Here is a 20414-nt window from a genome sequence, read left to right as displayed (position 1 = left end):
CAGGCACTCACACAGGACCTTCACCGCCTTCACTGCTTCTGATTTAAAGGAGAGGTAGACCTGGGTGTCACTTGCATACTGATGAACACCCAGCCCAAACCCCCTGATGATCTCTCCCAGCGGCTTCATATAGATGTTAAAAAGCATGGGGGAGAGGATGGAGCCCTGAGGCACCCCACAAGTGAGGGCCCAGGGCTCTGAACACTCATCCCCCCCCACCACTTTCTGAACACGGCCCAGGAGGAAGGAGCGGAACCACTGTATAACAGTGCCCCCTGGTAGAGGGCCAATGTTTGGAGCTGCCGTCTTCTTCCAACCGTGCGCTAGTCCTTAAGATTCTGCAAGATCTTCATCTTCCTCTCTTTCCGGGGAGGCTGCAGCCTCTAGGACCCGGGACTTGGAGGCAGGAGAGAGGGTGGGGTCTGGAGAAGGAATAGACGCGAGTGTGAGCCCAGGGAGGGGAGGGAGCTGGGCTGGGAGCCAAATCCAGCTGCCTGCCTTTTTTTTTTTCTTCTTCCTCCTTCCCCCTTTCCCCCCCCTCCTTTCTCTGCCTTTTTCTAAAGGTCTCTCTCTCTCGCTCTGCACGTTTTGGAGGCGAAGAAAAGGAGGAAGGAGCCGATTGCAAAAGGAGGAGAGCAGAAAAGAAAGAAGAGAAAGGAAAGGACGGGCGAGAGAAAGAAAGGAGGAGATTCTCCCGGCAGCTGCGGGAGGGAGGAGAGGAAAGAGAGAAAGAGAGAAAGAAAGAGTGGCAAAAGCTGAAAGGAGAAGAAGTGGCACATCCGGCATCCCGGAGCCGGAGAGGGGGCGGGAAGCGAGACTTTTGCAGGGAGAAAGAAGGGAAGAGGACAAAATGGGAGAGGGAGGAGGAGGAGGCGAGGGCGCCGCTCGCTCTCCAACAGATGGGAGCGAGAAGAAGTAATCCCTTCGCCCAAACTGGGAGGCGGGGAAAGAGAAAGGAGAGACGCGCGAGGAGAGAAGGAAAGACGGAAAAGAAAGAAAGAAAGGAGGAGACAATGATGGAGAAGGCGCTTTGAAGTCCTCGAGGAGCCTCCGCTCTGCTTCCACCTCCTGCCCTCTTTCTGCTTTTCTTCTCCAACTCTCATTCATTCCTTTCTTTCCCCACGACCTCCTTTCCCCGGGTCGCTTTGCGCACCAGGATTGCGCACCAGGATCGCCCGTTTCCCTCCTTTCCACCTGATCCCTGCTTTCTCCTGCTCGTCCCCTTCTTTTCCTCTTCGTCGCCTACTTTCTGCCTCCCAGCCAGCTGTAATTTTCCTTTTCTCGACTGGCCTCCTTTCTCTCCCCTCACCCAGTTTCCATCCAGCAACTTGGTTTCTGACTTGGGACGCTCCCTGGGCCGGATAAATTGCTACCTTGCAAGGAAAGAGCAGGCCGGACCCTTCTATTAATGGCTTGAGTGGGAGCCAGGATCCCAGCCGAAGGGGGGGGGGAGGCCAAAACCCTAAATTTGTGGGTGTGGGTATCTGCTTTTCCTTGGAAGAGAGTTCCCCCATAATTAAGCCTGAAGCAAACCCAAGCTGCTTGCCTCAGCATAAAATAGATTTGTGTAGGAAAGAGCCAATATTTTTTTTTCAAAAAAAAAAAAAAGGAAAAAAGATGGACCTGCGACCTTTTGAGAGAACTGGTCTCCCTCCAAAATGCAGAGCATCTGGAAAGCAAACCGCCAATCCCTCATTTTAAACCCACAGAAGAGGGAAAACATAACTTGGGAGTCTTGAGAGAGAAAATTGCTACTTTAGGTTAATATGGAAAGCTGGAGTCTAGTTTATCCAAGCTGACTGTTTGGACTTTGCTTATGGCAAATGACAGAGAGGAGTACGGTTGGTTTGGATCAGCTGCTTTTTCATCTGGATTGTGCAGTCTTTTTCTGGATGCTGAAGATTAATTCAACTTCTAAAGTCCACCTGTGTCCACTTGGGTTGGGGTTGCAGCACATATACATTTTCTGGATGTTGGACTCTGTCATTTGTCAACACTGATTCTGGATTGAATATTTGTGCTAACAAGTTATTTTTCTAGATTTTGGCAGCCCTCCAAATTACTTTTTTTGTTTGTTAGGAAAACACTGCTTTTTCTGGATCATAAAGGGTGTGGAAATAACATCATGTGGAATTCCTCAAAGTTTACAAATGATTTTGGGGGTTTTCTGAAGAGCCTCAAGTTTCCCATGCTTTGAAAAAGTTAAAATTATGATGTGTCATCTCCCCCATCACCAAATCTTACATCTCCCCTGTAGTTTGAGGGAGAAAACATGGGTCTTTCTTAGGCAATGAGCTTACATTAATGTGCATCGTGATTTTTGAAGTTTGATTTTTGTCAGTATTAGCATTTTCAAGCTTCACGTCTCCTGAAGATTTGGAGCTTCCTGCAAAGCAGGCTGGATTTGTACACAGACGTTTTTATTATTATTATTTGGGAGAAAACTGGATCAAACCTCAGGATTTAATGAAGAATTTAGTGTCCTGGGGCCTGGAGAAAGTCTGCAAAACATCTGGAAATTTCAAGACGTGGTAAATACTGCTTGCATTCTCAGGAAAAAACTGACCTGCTGGATGTGTGTGTGTGCTTTTTTAATCTATTTCGGATATGGTATTTTGGATAAGTAGGAAAGTTTGTTAGCATCTGTGGATCTACAGACTCTGCTGGCAAGCCTTTTGGCTTGAAAGGAATAGCTCGGGCTTTCTGGATTTCATGACGATGCAAAAATCCCTGGTCGTTCTTCTGAGCGTGCCAGGTTTTTTTTAAACAAGGACCTTTGGAGAGAAGTACAGTATTGCAAATGCCTCTGTTTTGGGTTGCAATTCCACTCTGTGGTTGCAACACAAGCCCATGTTCCAACTTGTTACTCTTTCGCCTCGCCTGCCTCATCAGTCCATGCAGCCTGCACGGCCTGGAAGCAGCCAGGCCTACTCAGATGCTTTTTCTGGGAAGCTTTTGCTGACCAAGAGATTTGGGAAGGCTTACAAAAACTTCTGGGGCGTGGGGCAAAGAGAATTGCAAATTGAAAGTGGCTGGACTTCTGAGAAACCAGAGTCGTAGCAATCAAAGGACAGGGAGTGTTTGAGTTCGGTTGGAAATTACCTTTCCCTCCCACTTTGCGTTGGGATAGTGTTTTGCAACAAATTTGCCAACTTCTGTTGTTTTTGTTTTTTTGAGAAACTCTTGTTTTGAATCTGTTCTTGCTTCTTCCATCCCCAAAGCATTGGATATATATTTTTCAAGGATATAAGAAACCAGTGTTGAATTTCTCAGGAATCTCTTCTTCGTTTCGGAACAACCGAGTGCATGGACAAATAATGCACCTAGAGGCAGGGATATTGTTTTCAGAAGCCAGCGGAACAGAGGTGTAATCTTCGTTCACAATCTCCTGGGTCTGTGGTTGTTCCTTTTCCACTTCTCGGTGTTCCACAGCCTGCCTTTTGCAAAGCAACATGTCTGTAAGTATGCTCAGCTAGGAAAGAGAGCCAGATATTTAGCTAGCCCTGAGAGCAAAGTCTAGAGTTGAATCGGGAATCGAGAGCTCTTTTAACCTTGGACGAAAGATTTGTTTCGGGGTCACTGGGCCACAGCACGTTCCAGGTGTACAAACAGTGAAGACTAGGGGGGAAAGTACAGAGCTGTAAAAAAAACCTCTCCTGGGAACGTTTGCCAATGGAAAACCATTTTTAATTTCCCTCACAATTCCCTGCAGATGTTTAATCTGTGTGTGGGGGTCCCAAATTCACCTGAGATTTTGCTTCAGGTGAAATTGGATGGCGTTGCTCAGCTTGTTTAGTTGAAGGAGGGCTGTTGCTTTCACTGGGCCTTGGGCCTCCGCACCTGTTTGAATGCTGAAGCTCAGAATAGCCAAGTGTCGCCAACTATATTCAGTAGGTCTTTGCTTAATAACGTGATTTAATACATTCGGGGGCAGAGGATCTGGCTGCTTTTGTAGGTTTGAGCCCCCGGGTCTTTCAAATTTCTCAAATCAAGGCACGTCTCAATTTATTTTATCTTACTTTCTGCAGCTTTACCAAAGAGAGAGAGAGAGAGAAGGGACAGGGATCCCTCAGCAGGGACCCTCCCCCTATAGAGAAACACATGTTAACTTCTTGAACGTTGCCCTCATTTCAGAGCAGTCATGCACCCAACTCCCTAATGAGATCATCCCTGGCAAAGAATTATCTGTCAGCACCCAAATTGGCTCTTTCCCTCCCCCTACCCACCCACCCCTCGATTGCCAAATACTCTGAATTTCTCCTCCAATACTGAAATAACAAGGAGCAGATCCTATTAGTGGCCAAGATCTGCATTATATTTTAATCTGATTATTTTTATTGTCGTAGGCCACTTTCGGAACTGGTTTGACTGGAAAGCAAGTTAGCAGTAGCGACAGGGATCTGGCGCCCTAAGGGCTATTTTATCTGCCCCTGCCCCCCCCCCCAGAAACTCTTCCTAAATTTTAATCAAGGGATCAGCAACACAATAGAATGCCCCCTCTTTTTGCACATAATGTAAAGGTCACTGCTAACCCTAGGCAGAGCTGACCCATTGAAATGTATGGACCTAAGTTAGTCATAGCCATTAACTTCAGTGGGTCTTCTTTTGAGTATTGGGTACAACCCATTGCTTTTCAGAGTTGTGAGGGATTTCCAGATGAGTCAGTCATTTCAGCAAAAAACAAACCCAAAGTCTCGAAGATTTCACAGATTCAGTGTCACATCTATCCTCTGGGATTTGAATGTTCACATTTGCAAGTCATGCAGAGTGTGAATATGCATGTTCCATAGCATCTCTTACTAATGTGCTCTGACTGATAGATGAGGCAACTTTACTGCAGAGCCTAAAGGTAAAGGTAAAGGTACCCCTGCCCGTACGGGCCAGTCTTGACAGACTCTGGGGTTGTGCGCCCATCTCACTTAAGAGGCCAGGGGCCAGCGCTGTCCGGAGACACTTCCGGGTCACGTGGCCAACGTGACATCGCTGCTCTGGCCAGAGCCAGAGCCAGAGCCGCACACGGAAACGCCGTTTACCTTCCCGCTGGTAAGCGGTCCCTATTTATCTACTTGCACCCGGAGGTGCTTTCGAACTGCTAGGTTGGCAGGCTCTGGGACCGAGCAGCGGGAGCGCACCCCGCCGCAGGGATTCGAACCGCCGACCTAACAATCGGCAAGTCCTAGGCGCTGAGGCTTTAACCCACAGCGCCACCTGCGTCCCTACTGCGGAGCCTGGATACCAGCAAAGGGCTGCCGATTTGTGTTGCGAAATGCAACTGCCATCTGGAAAATGGGTATATATATCTCTGAGCAGTGCAGTCGTACCTTGGAAGTCGAACGGAACCTGTTCCGAAAGTCCGTTCAACTTCCAAAACATTCGGAAACCAAAGCGTGGCTTCTGATTGGCTGCAGGAAGCTCCTGCGGCCAATCGGAAGCCACGCTGGGTGTTTGGCTTCTGAAAATCATTTGAAAACTGGAACACTCACTTCCGGGTTTCGATCGTTCAGGAACCAAGGCGTTCGAGATCCAAGGTACGACTGGATAAAATCCCCCTCTTAGGAAGGCATCTGTTGAGCTCTTCCACCCCAGGAAGAGTCTCAAGGGAAAGCAGATGCATGCATCCAAAAATAAATAAATCATGGTACAGCCTTCCTTGGACTATACCACTTCAGAATATTTGGGGGGGGGGGTTGAATCCTGCTCTGCAACTCTCTGCTCTTTAAAGTGGCAGAGCCCCACTTCCAAAAGGCAGGGAGGGTTGTACCTGTTTTGTGTGTCTGTTTGTGTCTCTTTGTGTCTGCATGCACTTCCGCTTAGCCAGTCGCCCCCTCCAGGAGTCCCTGCCACATTTGGACTTTTGCCTGCCTGTGCGGGTGGCCGTGAATTATAAGCTATGACTTGGGAGAAACAGATGGCAGCCTGGGATTTAGGGGGATTTGGGTGGCGAAAGCGAGAGTGTTGGAGAGAATGCTTTGCTCCGCACCGGATAGGGGTCTCGCCCTGAGCTCATTTATCGCTTCCTGGGTTGCATCTAACTAACTGGGTTACCGGCATCTGGGCCCGTCGCTATCCAGGGTTAACGCAACAGTGTGAACATCTGCATTTGGAGCAGCTTTGTTTGGGAAACACCCTGGATCGAGGGACAACTCTTGTGATGCAGTATATATCCCATGTGGCGAACGGGTGGGTTCTCCAGCTCCCAGCCAAGGAGTATAGAACCACAAAGTATAGAATCACAGGACTTTAGACCCCGCAATGCAGGAATCTCTCGCCCAACATGGGGCTCTGCCAGCATGACAAAGAGCCAGGGAGGATGGAGGTTGTGGTCCAGAAGGATACAGGCATCGCACCATTGCAGATTGCAAAGGCAGCGCAGCTTGCGTCCTCTTTCGGGGGAACGATCTGTCTCCAGGCGGGCGAATCCTGAGTCATTTTTAGGGTTGTCAGGAGGAGTGCGTACAGACTCTTTGTGTTGCTGTTGATCCGTAGGTGAAGTTTCGAGCGCCTGTCTTGGACACAGGGTTGTACGCAAAGGGTTTGTTTCCTGCTGAGTCTCGCTGTGACTGAGCATCCCCCAAAAAAGGACAGCGTGTGCCTATCTGGCTGTGGGGTGGCCTGTCCTTACGGCTGCGTGTTACGTCCTTAAAACTACCACCAAGCAGGCAAGTCTGGGCGTTCGCCTCTCCTGGGTCTGCTCAAGTGCCTGGGGCCAAATCAAGAACTGACCCACCCTCCCGAAGGCATCTCGCTGGTGCCGATCAAACTTTATGGCGCTTAAGCAAGCGAGGTCTTTTGTTTGAGGCAGTGACCCCTTTCCACCTTTCTGTTGACAGTGAAGCTGCCTTATCAAAGGCCTTGGAGCTAAATGCAACCTCCATGCGTCAGGGCAGACAGGGACAAACAGCGTGGAAGGGGGGTGGTGGTCTTTGTGCCTTCCTCATGTGCTTCCTGGTAGCCTCTGATGGTGGTTGTGAAATGCAGGGTGTTCCTGAAAGCTGGGATTCTGGCTGCCGTTGGGACTACAACTCCCATCATCCCTAGCTAGCAGGACCAGTGGACAGGGATGATGGGAGTTGTAGTCCAACAGCAGCTTGGGAGCCAAGTTTGAGAAACACACTGGCTAGGCAGACCCTCAAGAACCTCTCAGGTTCTCTGTGTGTGCGCGATTTGCACATCTGTGGGAGAAGACTGCAGTCTGTACTGGGATATAATTTCATATTTTTGTTTCTTTAAATTTATACACTGCTTGACTGGGAGGGGGTGGACTTCAAAGCGGTTTGTGAAAAGAGCGAAGAACAGCAATTCGAAAAGTAATTAAAAACAACAGCAAGCCAGAAGTATATCAAAACACACACCGGCATTCCACATATCTGGGTAAAAGGTAAAGGTAAAGGTACCCCTGCCCGTACGGGCCAGTCGTGTCCGACTCTAGGGTTGTGCGCCCATCTCACTTAAGAGGCCGGGGGCCAGCGCTGTCCGGAGACACTTCCGGGTCACGTGGCCAGCGTGACATCGCTGCTCTGGCGAGCCAGCACCAGGGCAGCACACGGAAACGCCGTTTACCTTCCCGCTATAAAGCGGTCTCTATTTATCTACTTGCACTTAGGGGTGCTTTCGAACTGCTAGGTGGGCAAGAGCTGGGACCGAAAGACGGGAGCTCACCCTGCCACGGGGATTCGAACCGCCGACCATACGATCGGCAAGTCCTAGGCACTGAGGTTTTGCCACAGCGCCACCCGCGTCCCTTTACATATCTGGGTAGGCTTGCCTAAACGGAAATGCTTTCAGCAGGCGCCCAAAAGAGTGCAGCGAAGGCTCCTTCCTGATTTCAAGAGGCAAGGAATTCCAAAGTCTAGGCACTGCCACACAAACGGAACAAGTATTCAATGCAGAGCAAGTATTAGAGGGCATCCAGAGCAAGTTGGGCGGATTGAATAATAATAATAATACTTTATTATTTGTACCCCGCCCATCTGGCTGGGTTTCCCCAGCCACTCTTGGCGGCTTCCACAAAGACCAAAAAGACACTAATATGTCATACATTAAAAACTTCCCTGAACAGGGCTGCCTTAAGATGTCTTCTGAATGTCAGGTAGTTGTTTATCTCTTTGACATCTGATGGGAGGGCGTTCCACAGGGCGGGCGCCACCACCGAGAAGGCCCTATGCCTGGTTCCCTGTAGCTTTGCTTCTCGCAATGAGGGAACCGCCAGAAGGCCCTCAGAGCTGGACCTCAGTGTCTGGGCAGAACGATGGGGGTGGAGACGCGCCTTCAGGTATACTGGGCCGAGGCCTTTTAGGGCTTAAAAGGTCAACACCAACACTTTGAATTGTGCTTGGAAAGGTACTGGGAGCCAATGTAGGTCTTTCAAGACTGGTGTTATGTGGTCTCAGCAGCCGTCACCAGTCTAGCTGCCACATTATGGATTAGTTGTAGTTTCCGGGTCACCTTCAAAGGTAGCCCCATGTAGAGCGCATTGCAGTAGTCCAAGCGGGAGATAACCAGAGCATGCACCACTCTGGCGAGACAGTCTGCGGGCAAGTAGGGTCTCATCCTGCGTACCAGATGGAGCTGGTAGACAGCTGCCCTGGACACAGAATTGACCTGCACCTCCATGGACAGCTGTGAGTCCAAAATGACTCCCAGGCTGTGCAGCTGGTCCTTCAGGGGCACAGTTACCCCATTTGGGACCAGCAGTCAAGTTGGCATACGTGGAGTTTTGTGAAGAAGATACAGCTCAGTTGGCAGAGCAGGAGACTCTTAACCTCAGGGTTGTGGGTTCGAGCCCCTCGTTGGGCGAAAGATTCCTACACTGCAGGGGGTGGGGCTAGGTGACCCCCATGGTCCCTTCCAGCTCTGTCCTTCTGTGAGCTCAAATGTAGTGACTTTGTCAGCATTTTGAGGGATGCCTGACCTGCCCTCTGCTTCCCGCCAGGCCCAGCTCTGCCGCGCCCTGTACGACAACGCCGCCGAGTGCCCGGACGAGCTCTCCTTCCGCAAGGGCGACTTGATGGTCCTGCTGCAGCCCGAAGCCCCCGGCCTGGAGGGCTGGCACCTCTGCTCCTTGCACGGGCAGCAGGGGATTGTGCCAGCCAACCGGGTCAGAGTCCTCCCCGAGCCAGGGTCTCCAGGGCCCACCCCTCGCCGGAACCACATCCCGGCGGACGTCTACCAGGTGCCCAGGAAGGAGGTGGCGGCGGCCGGGACGGCCTACGAAGCGCCCCAAGATGAGCGGAGGAGGAGGGGGCGCAGGAAGGAGGAGCAGGAGGTGAGGAAAGGTGCTGGGGGGATCGTTTGTTTATTGACTCTCCAGAATTTCAGAGGCGGAATTTCTCCGGGGTCCTGCTTGGAACTGCTGTCAGAAATTGAACTTTGAACCCTCTGCATGCAAAGCAAATTGAGCTCTATTCCCTAGAACCCCAAACTACAGCGAACCTTGAGATTCGAGGCCAATATTCCACTAGGTGTAACCCGTGGGGGCGTGCAGCTGCTGGTTTCTTAGCTCCACCCCTTCTCTTTTAGCCACGCCCCCATAGCGCTGCCACCTCCCCTGGACATTCTTGTCGTTATTAATTAAAATTGTATACTTTAGCCGTAAATCTCGGGGTAGTGCCCAACACAAATATAGCAAACACAAAATGCACAGTGAAAAATAAGAACGAAAATGAACCAGTAATTCCCCCGTCCACAATACATTTAAAAGGCCATGGAATATTAAATCAGCCAAAGGCCTGGTTGAAGAGGAACGTTTTTGCCTGGTGCCTAAAGGTGTATAATGAAGGTGCCAGGCAGGCCTCCCTGGGGAGAGTGTCCCACAAATGGGGAGCCACCGCAGAAAAGGCTCTGTTCTCGTGTTGCTGCTCTCCGGGCCTCTCTGGAGTAAATTTATTTAAAGCAGCCTTCCTCCACCAGATGTTTTGGCCCTCAACATAGCTGAGGCCAGTGGGAGTTGTTTTCCCTTTTTAAAAAAAAAGATATTTATTGAGTTTCCGTTTTATAACATATAAATACAATCTTTGTTTTTTCACATAAGTTCAAACTCATTTGAGCTCACCGACTTCTTCCCGTCCCACCTCATGGTTTCTTTATTTCTTTGCTGTATCATCACATTTGTAATTTCCCCATTTTTGCCTTACATTATTCCCATGTCCTATTTAATTTATCTGTAAAAAGGTAGAATTTTTGGCCTTATAAGCCTTTTAAAGTCATTCCTGTCAGTGTGTTGTTTTCCAAAACACCTGGAGGGCACCAGGTTGGCGAAGGTTGCTCTTAAGGTATTCCTCTGGGACTACGGCCAAATCTCACTGCTTGTACCGGCTGGCTTTTGTTACTGCAAAACAATCCCAACCATGAACCTCAGGATGAAGCCACAACTTCCTTTTGTCAATCCTGGTTTGATTTCTCTCTCTTCCTCTTCCTCCCCCAGGTTTATGAGGTGCCACCACCCGCCAGACCCTGCCCTCTGCCCCCCGAGGGGATCTATAGGGTGCCTCGCAGCACCAGACGAGACGAGGACCCTGCTGAGGTTAGTGCTTACACTCAATGGGGGAATTGCACGATGAAATCCGAGCGGCTGGCTGCATTATCGTTGACTGCGACGGCGTACTGTGTTTAGTTAATTAACGCATTTTTTAAAATCACAATCCCTTCAAGGAGATGGGAGCTATGCACACGGTTCATCCCTCTCTCTTCCGTTCTCTCAACAACCCTGAGAGGTAGGCCGGGCAGAAGGTGTGTGACTGGGAGCTTCATGGATGATTAGGCCTCGGTTCTGTAAATCTGAAGGAGCGTCTCCACCCCCATCGTTCTGCCCGGACACTGAGGTCCAGCTCCGAGGGCCTTCTGGCGGTTCCCTCACTGCGAGAAGCCAAGTTACAGGCTACCAGGCAGAGGGCCTTCTCGGTGGTGGCGCCCGCCCTGTGGAACGCCCTCCCAGCAGATGTCAAGGCAATAAACAACTATTTTACTTTTAAAAGACAACTGAAGGCGGCCCTGTTTAGGGAAGTTTTTAATGTCTGATGCTGTATTTTTTTTTAATATTCTGTTGGAAGCCGCCCAGAGTGGCTGGGGAGACCCAGTCGGATGGGCGGAGTATAAATAATAAATTATTATTATTATTATTATTATTATTATTATTATTATTATTAGAAGCAAGGTCTTCTTGGCTGTCATCTGACACTCTGACCATAGTGCCACACTGCCTGTAGGATTGGCACAGGGGCTGCAGATGGCGGAAGCAGAATTTTTCAGTTAGAAAGAGGGTTTCGGTTTGCTGGGTGCCTGCCGGCCAAAGTTTGAGGAACCCTGTTTCTGACTGAAGGCTGGTTGGGGCAGGGAGCCATTGCAAAGCACCAACGATTCCTGTGTTGCCGCAGGTTGGGCTAGATGACCATTGGGGGTCCCTTCCAACTGAACGACGCTTTTGTGTGCGGTGTTGCAGTAGTAAAGCTAATAACAGCCTTCCGCTTTTCGCACTAGCAGTACATTCATTCGAAATCTAGCCCATTAATCCCTCAGCTCCCAGGGCTTTCCCCCACCCAGAGTCCTGTTTTAACCTTTTCCCAAGGGTGAAGGCCCTGCCTTGTAGCCCAAGCTGTGGGTGGGAAGATGCATTTGATAACGGTGCCATTTAAGACAACTGGGATTCGGCTGCCTGCTGTCGAGCAACCCCCCTCCGTTGGAGACCTGCCTTTGTGGACAGCTGGACCCGTCTGTTGCTAAAGACAGCTGTGGCCGTGCCGGTCTCCGAGGGTAACTGTATCTCAGCCCAAATGCGGAGACTGCTGTCTCCGGACCAAACCAGTGTCCTTTTCAGCCCCTCAGCTGAGGCAGAGGTTGCCCTAGATGGACGAAAACTTGGTGGGGAGTGGCAGGTGGGGTTGGTTGGAGAGGGGGCCAGTGGACCTGAAGGGCTGAATGTAAGAGATACACTCTTGAGTTTAGGGGTGCCGAGTGTGTGGGTCTGTGCCAAAGGATATGGGGCAGCATCTTGGGGGAACAGGTCACAGAAATCTGTCATGGGGCTCTTTGGGTTTTTTTGGCGGGCGTCTCTTCAAGACAAATTTGTTTGAGATTGGGAAGCTGGGAATGGCTACTTAAAATGGGGGGAACGCCGGAAGCCATCGTATACTAAGTTGCTCCATCTAGGTCAGAAGTGTCCCTATTAGGGGTGGGCAACCTGCAGCCCATGGGTCAGTCATGGCCCACCAGGGGTACCGGTTTGGCCCACAAAGGCCATATCTTCAAAGCCATGCCCACTTGTCAATCAGTTGGCATCGCTCCAGTGGGCGGGTGAGACTCACTAAGAGGTGGGGTTCAATTCTGCGTGCGCCAGTTCTTTGCAGGGTTTCCCCCCTCCGGCCCTACCCACCTGACCCGTGGCCCTTGGAGGTTTGCCCATGATGAGATATACCCTCCCGCCGCTGTCAAGAGTTGTCAACGATCCAGAAATCCCCTCCCTCCCAAATCTGTAGTTCTCTTCCTTTCTCTCTTGTTTCCTCTCTTGTAACGTAGTACAGAATTCCTGGGAGGCTACCATTTCAGTCTGATGTTAGGGGGTTGTATATATCCAAACACTTCCCCATATCTCCAGATAAGACACCTCCTCCTATATACATAGAAACGTAAGGCTGTTGTCATGCTAGAGTTTGAATCCAGGGTGACAGCAGGAAGGCAGGCAAGCAAGCAGCGGGGGAGTGGGGCAGGCAAGCTGTTTGGCAAACCCCTCTCTGAAGCGCCACCCCCTCTTTAAAAAGGGTTGTGGGGGGTTGGTCGAGCTGTGTGGGGATAGGTGAGAGAAGGGGTGACATGTAAAGGGAGAAAGGGCAGGCCAGGTGTTTGGGAAACAGGGTTGGCGGGTTAGCGGAGTTGGTAAGCGGAGCAAAAAGGGACAGCAAGTGTGTGTGTGTGTGTGTGTGTGTGTGTGTGTGTGTCCACAAGTAGGTGAAGCCTCGAACCTTCTCACAAGCAGGCTAGTTTTCAACAGGTGAGGAGATTTGGATGTGAAGAAACACTCAGAGGTGCGACTCCTCATTCCCTACGTGAAACAGTGCGCTCCAGGCAACGTTATAAAAAGTGACGGATTTGAACCCAAAGTTTGGCGTTTCCACCCAGCACCTTAAACCTCGTTCTCTCTCTCCTTCGTCATCATCACCATCCCTGTTCTTCTGTGCTCCTCAGGTTTACGACGTCCCCTCCTCCCTCATCCGAGACTCTCTGTCCGACACCTACGACTCGCCTTCCCCTTGCCCGAAGAAAGTGGCCCGCGTTGCCCCTCAGCCCTCAGCCCCTCCGCCCTCCGACGACCCCTACGACGTGCCCCTCGCCTTCAAGAAGCCCGCTGATCCAGAGGAGGACGGGGAGGCAGACGACGGGGGCCCGGAGAGCCCCCTCGTCTATGCCACCCCGTCAAACCTGCGTCGCGCCTCGGCCTTGCTGAACTTGTACGAGTCGCCTGAGGAAGTGTTGGCGGGAGGCGGAGAGGAGGAAGAGGACGGGGGCATCTACGACGTCCCTCTGCTGGCGCCCGGCTCCCCGCCCCTCGAGGGGACTCTCCAGGCACTGAGCTTGCGGGATCCAGGACACCCTTCGAGACCCCGCTTGCCCTCAGCCGAAAGCCTGTCGCGGCGCCCCCTACCCGCCCTACCCAGCGAGGAACGGCTTTCCGTCGAGCCCCCGCCGCCCTCCCCAAGTATTGTGCGGAAAGGGAGCATCCAGGACCGGCCTCTGCCCCCGCCCCCACCCCGGCTGGGGGGCCTTGGGGCAGGAGAGCAGTTGGAGCAAGTCGCAGATGACGGGCACAACGAATACGAGGGGATCCGTCTGGCGGAGGAATACGACTACGTTCACCTTAAGGTGAGTTCAGCGGCGAACGGTTTGCCACAATTTGTGTGGGTCGGCCTTTGGCCCCAGGGCCAAGGCAGGGTCAGAAACCCCTTCATCGTCGCTATGCGTTTGCATTTGATCCGACCAGGCTCTCACACACAAAAATCATTTCTTTTCCTGCACTGAAATCAATTGTTTTCATCGGTTTAATTGTACTGCTGTTGTTATTGTTATTTCAGTGAAGTTCAATAAGTGGCGGTGATTTTCCAGAATAGTGATGGGGAAAGCTAAATCTGCTTAACCGCTGAATGGCAGGCAGAAATCCAACAGGTTTTTCCATCACTGTATCCTCACTCTGAAAAGCCCAAGGGATCCTGGGAAATGGTACCAGCGTTCTCTAAACATAGCATCCTCATGAAATCCAATCCCTTGGGTGTCTTGACGGCTGAACCAGATCTTAAAACACCTGAGCCACATTTGCAGTGAAGCTATGCCTCAGTTCTGCTTCCGTCCCCCAAGAACCATTAAAAGTATTATCACCAACACCACGTTTCTGTGGTCTTCACCCAAAATCCGTGGCAAAAAAGTTGAACAGTGCATCATTTACATGGTGTTTTTTAAAAACATTTAGAAAGAAAGATTTTGTACATTTCTTAATCACAAAGCTCTAATAAATAAAAACTACCTGTGAAACACAGCTGAAGAGTACGAAACTGTCACCGAAACAAATATATACAAGATAATTATCAATAAAACACAGATAAAATTGGTAAAACTCTTGAAACAAACAGAGAGAACTACATTATATGTCTGAGGAGGCAGATCTCTGAGCAGAGGGTCTCATTCTGTGTGGATAGCTAGATTGTGTAGCAATTTTGGAGGTCAGATAAAACACTTCCCCCCCCCCCAAGGCATGGACCATGGTACATTCCCGCCAAACATGAGACCGTTACGTTTCTCGAGGAGTCTGGGAAAGGGGTGGGGGGACAGCGTCAAACCATAATAAGGCATAAAGCATCAGGAACAGGTTGCAAGGACCTGTGGAGGCTACCTGAATGTACTGGATATGTGGCTGGTTTCTGTGTTGTGTTACTGATGGCATTTTCTGGATCTTTTGATACGAAATTTGATCTTCTCAGGAGACCAAACACCTCATCACCTTCTAAGCTTTCTGTTCCACTTCCCTTCCACAATCCTGCCTCTCTCTTCCTTCCCAGGGAGCAGATAAAACGCAGCCCAAAGCTACAACTTCTGAAGGAAGCCTAGGACTCGCCCTTTCTGCAGACACAGCCCAGGCTGAAGAAATGGTACGTCTCGCTTTTTAAAATGTACTAATGTCTTCAGCTTTGGCTGGGGACGGATGCTGGCATTTCCTTATGAAATTTGTCCTCCCTGTGATGCAGGCCTCTTGGTTTTTTTGGGTCCCCCCCCAAAGGAGAGGCAAGACTGTGAAGAGACTCTGCCAAGGCCACAGAGTCGGTCTGTTGTCTAGATGGGGTGGGATGTGGGTGGCGCTGCAGTCTAAACCATTAAGCCTCTTGGGCTTGCCAATGAGAAGGTCAGTGGTTTGAATCCTCACGACGGGGTGAGCTTCCGTTGCTCTGCCACCGGTCCTGCCAACCTAGCAGTTCGAAAGCACGCCAGTGCAAGTAGATAAATAGGTACCACTGCAGCGGGAAGGTAAACGGTGTTTCCTTGCGCTCTGGTTTCCGTCAGAGTGTCCCATTGTGACAGAAACGGTTTAGTCCTGCTGGCCACATGACCCAGAAAGATGTCTGTGGACAAACGCTGGCTCCCTTGGCCTGAAAGTGAGATGGGAGCCGCAACCCCATAGTCGCCTTTGACTGGACTTAACAGCCCAGGGGTCCTTCACCTTTGCCTTTTACCTAGAGGTAGGGTTCTAAGGTGGTCTTCCCACAAAACACGCTCAGTCTTGGTCCAGCAGTGTGCATGACACACATGCACTCTTACAATATAAGCAGGCAGAAGGGGAAGGCGGCTGCCATCTTGAATTTCCCATAATGCCCCGGAAGGGATGCTACATAACTGCATTTGGTTATGTCCCAAGAGCCAAGGAGACACACATACAACAAGGCAGCTACAGATGAGGCAGTTAGCTCCCACTGAAGCCTTACGTAGACCAGGATTTTGCTAGGCTCTTCCTCCCGGTGAAAACTTTGGCATCCTCCAGCCAGGAAGGCCCAAAATAAGACACAAGCAAGAAGTGGGGCCTTTTTGACAGCTTGGGGGCCATGTTCCAGGGCCAGAGGCAGCAAGTGGAGGTAGCCACAGACTCTTAATTCCAGGCCATATTCCAGTCACATAGAAGCACTTGAGGAGATTGGGGAGCAGGGCTGAGGAGGGACATGGCCTAGAGCGGGGGTCAGCAAACTTTTTCAGCAGGGGGCCAGTCCACTGTCCCTCAGACCTTGTGGGGGGCCAGACTATATTTTTTTTGGGGGGGGGGAAATGAACGAATTCCTATGCCCACAAATAGCCCAGAGATGCATTTTAAATAAAAGCACACACTCTACTCATGTAAAAACACGTTGATTCCCAGACCGTCTGCGGGCTGGATTTAGAAAGCAATTGGACCGGATCCAGCCCCCGGACCTTAGTTTGCCTACCCATGGTTTAGAGAGTGACCCAAGGGCCTGATGTGAGGGCATGGAGGGCCACATACAGCTGCTGGGTCTGAGGCTCCTGTTCCCCCCCCCCCAAGGAAGAAGCCTGGATCTCATCCTCACTGGGTTCCTCTGACATGTGCAGTGCAAGAGATCCTCTGATCATGGCAGCTAGGGTAGTTCTGGGGGCATTATGGGAAATTAGAGTTGGGCGCCAGCAGCAGCAGCGAGGAACAGAGAAGAGCATTGGGAATTTTGATGTCCTTGGCCTCAAAAGAAGAAGAAGAAGAAGAGTTTGGATTTGATATCCCGCCTTTCACTCCCCTTCAGGAGTCTCAAAGCGGCTAACATTCTCCTTTCCCTTCCTCCCCCACAACAAACACTCTGTGAGGTGAGTGGGGCTGAGAGACTTCAGAGAAGTGTGACTGGCCCAAGGTCACCCAGCAGCTGCAAGTGGAGGAGTGGAGACGCGAACCCGGTTCCCCAGATTACGAGACTACCACTCTTAACCACTACACCACACTGGCTCTCTCCATCAAAAACCATCGAATTGCCCCCCTCAAGTCTTCTCTTGTGCCAGTGAGGGAGATTTTCGTTCTGTTGTAAAAAGCATGCCACTTCTCCCCATGTTTGATCTGCTTGAATTTTCAGAATTGCACACAGACATGTTTCTCTGGCGCCCAACAGGAAAGATTTTCCAGGCGAAGGAAGTAGGCAGCCATCTCTCCTCTCTGAAAATAATGCACACAAACACACAGCCAGAGTGAACAAAATGGCAGCCGTCTAACCTTTTTCTCTTTGGTTTATAGGCTCCTCCTTCCCCTGAGGACAGCCAGCTTCTTCAGTTCTACACGGGGCAGTGCCAGACACATTACACCACCCTGCTCTCGGCCATCGAGGCACTCCTGGCCAGCGCCGGGGCCCACCAGCCCCCGTGGGTCTTTGTGCCCCACGGGAAGTTCGTCATCGTCACGGCGCACAAACTGGTCTTTGTGGGGGACACCGTGTCCCGCCTGGCGTCCTCTGCCACCGTGCGGGCGAGGGTGGGGGCGGCGAGCAGCACCCTCTGCCAGGCCCTGAAGGACGCCGTGCTCTCAGTCAAGGGGGCCGCCCTGCACTACCCCTCGCCGCCCGCCGCCCGGGAGATGCGCGAGTGCGTGGCAGAGCTCTCCCGGCAAGCCTTGGCCTTCACTTCCTTGCTTGGCACCCTGGCGCCATCTTGAATCCCGCGTCAGTGCCGATTCGCCACCAGCAAACTCCTGCCCTGAAGCTGTGAGACACTACGACCCCTTCCTGTCGCAATAACTGCAGTGCTGCTTGGTGGTTTTCTGGAACCGAGCAGGCCCGAACCTGCCCCCTGGATAACTCAGGCCCTCGCCTAAAAACAAACGTTTCCCTTGAGTTCCAGCTGCCATCTTGTCAGGGCCTCTTAACCGCCATGGCGTTCAGGGTCTGCAGCCAGAAGCAACGTTTAGTGACCTTTGACCCCCGGGTGCTCAGTTTTGACCCACAGAGGAGACAGCCTTGCTCGACTTCATGACAAGAAATGGTCCTTGTCAGTGCCAGACCTTTGCCTCTTTGCTTTTACTCCCTCGCCCTTGCACCCGCAACCAGCCATCTTGGACGGTTTCCTAACCAAAGAACGTTCCGGGCCTTCGGCCTCTGACCCAACACTGCGCATCATGACACCCATTTCCCCGCTCCAGTTAGGTTTTGCTAATTCTGACATAGGTTCCTTCCTGAAAACATCAGGGGTTTCTCAGACGCCCCTCGATAAAGATGGTGGCGTGAGGTCATAAGACCAAAGACACGTCTCCCCACTGGCTCTTCGTAGACTTGACAACAGTTCTTTAAGAGTGAAAAAAAAAACCCAAAACCCCTGAATGGGAAAGGAGCTGAAGGGAGACAGAATTGATGGGAAATGACCCTTGTCATCCTGTAACAAAAGATTCTGGAGCAACGGCTGGAGAAAGGGGGGGGGGATTGGGAGAATGGCCAATATCGCTGCAGCAGAGAGGGTTATGGGAAATTGCCAACAGGGGCAAAAGAAAACAAAATGCAGAGAGGCAGCCAAATGAGAAAAGAAGCAAATTAATCTGGGGCAGAAGCTGAGGGTGAACAGGAAACGATAAAAAAAATGGACAACGGGGACGGGTCAGTGTGGACACTTATGATGCACAGTGAGAACTAGCAACACAAATAACTTGGCAGGGGGGTTATTGAGCCACTGCTAGGTCAGCGGAATAGAGCCAGCACCTGGAAGGGGTCAGTAATCTTAATAATAGAAGTCCTTCAGCTTGATCTATGGATTCATTCCTCAGGTTTGTTGTCTTCCTCTGAACCCCCCCCCCCCCCTCTAGATATTGGATAGGCGCCAGACAATTCTGCAGTTTACAGCATCCGGTCCCACCTGCTCCCTGCGAAGACCCTCATCTCACTTCCTCACCAGGAAACAAGCGGGGTCAAGAATCTCTCTCTCAGGAAATATTTGCCAAGTTATTTTCTAGGTTTGATCATAATAAAAATGGGTGAAAAAACAAACACCCATGTTGTGTTGCTTCCTTCCACATCCAGATTGGTTTCCCTCTCCACTCCCCTCAAATCTCCCCCGACAACTTTGGCGTGCTTTGATTCCATTTCTGATTATTGATACACTGATGTTCAGGAAATATAACTTGCGGATTTAAAATAAAAGCAACAAAAAACCAATAAAGCAGCTGTTAAAAGCAGACACACCCCCACACAAGAAACAACACAGCGAAACAGCCATAAACTAGGGGGAGACAGCAATCCATTTCCAACGGCAAACTGGGAATGAATTTAAAAGTTTTACACGAAAAGGCTCTGCGAGATCTAGATGTGGTCTAATAAAAGTTGACCACCTGGCAGCCTGGGAGAATGATGTGTGGGTCCAAGGTCATTAAATGCCAGAATGAATTTAAAAGCTGCAAAATTAAAAACTGGGTGATATTCAACTAAGTTTAATTCAGAGTATAACCACTGAAATATGACTTAAATTTGGTCTATTTGTTTTGACAGGGCTGCTCTGAGTAAAGTTTAGTGAAGTACCACCCTGTAAAATTTTGAAAAACCTCAATTATATTTCTATATCTGTCTCTTGCAATTCCAGTTCTTGACACCCTTGCCCCAGGTCTATGCTTTAGACACGGGGTCTACAAGACGTGCCTATAAACAGTTAAGAAGCGAAGGAACGTGAACACTGATCTTGTTTATTAGCCTAGAATGATTGGTGAGGTGCAGAGGCAAGAGTTTGCCCAAGGCCAGCAAGAGGCGAAAACTGCACTGCAAAATTAAGCAAGAGAATCTCTCCGCCCTTTCAATGGAGTCTTAAATTCACGAGATTTTCAATGTGGTGTTGCATTTATTTTTCACCAAATACATTTAAATTAATAATTTCATTTATGTCCCTTTCTCTGAGGAACTTGGAGCAGTGCCCACGCCACAACATTGCGAGGTAGCGTAGGCTAAGAAAAAGGCTCAGTTGGTTGAGCATCTGCTTCACCTGACCCGGGTTCAATCCCCGGTGTGTCCAGTTAGGTTTGACATAATAATAATAATTTATTATTTATACCCCGCCCATCTGGCTGGGCTTCCCCAGTCACTCTGGGCAGTTTCCAAAAAATATTAAAATACTGTAATACATCAAACATTCAAAGCTTCCCTAAACAGGGCTGCCTTCAGATGTCTTCTAAAAGTCTGGTAGTTGTTCTTCTCTTTGACATCTGATGGGAGGGTGTTCCACAGGGCGGGCGCCACCACCGAGAAGGCCCTCTGCCTGGTTCCCTGTAACTTGGCTTCTCGCAGTGAGGGAACCGCCAGAAGGCCCTCGGCGCTGGACCTCAGTGTCCGGGCAGAACGATGGGGGTGTAGACGCTCCTTCAGATATACTGGACCAAGGCCGTTTAGGGCTTTAAAGGTCAGCACCAACACTTTGAATTGTGCTCGGAA

At 50.5% G+C, this 20414-nt stretch overlaps 1 protein-coding gene across 1 annotated transcript; it reads left to right on the top strand.

The window, feature by feature from the left end:
• The first annotated feature begins 510 nt into the window (after positions 1-510).
• On the top strand, positions 511-18986 carry EFS (embryonal Fyn-associated substrate). The gene is made up of 6 exons (XM_079951944.1): positions 511-3458; positions 8933-9265; positions 10424-10522; positions 13177-13851; positions 15039-15128; positions 17255-18986. Exons 1-6 carry the CDS (start codon positions 3453-3455, stop codon positions 17666-17668), a joined length of 1617 nt encoding a protein of 538 aa, XP_079808070.1. The 5' UTR covers positions 511-3452; the 3' UTR covers positions 17669-18986.
• Positions 18987-20414: the final 1428 nt, after the last annotated feature.

This window comes from Podarcis cretensis (assembly GCF_951804945.1).
Source record: "Podarcis cretensis genome assembly, chromosome: 13".
Taxonomy (NCBI): Eukaryota; Metazoa; Chordata; class Lepidosauria; order Squamata; family Lacertidae; genus Podarcis; species Podarcis cretensis.
The sequence above is the reverse complement of the archived record's forward strand: the minus strand, read 5'-3'. Positions and strand labels throughout refer to the sequence as shown.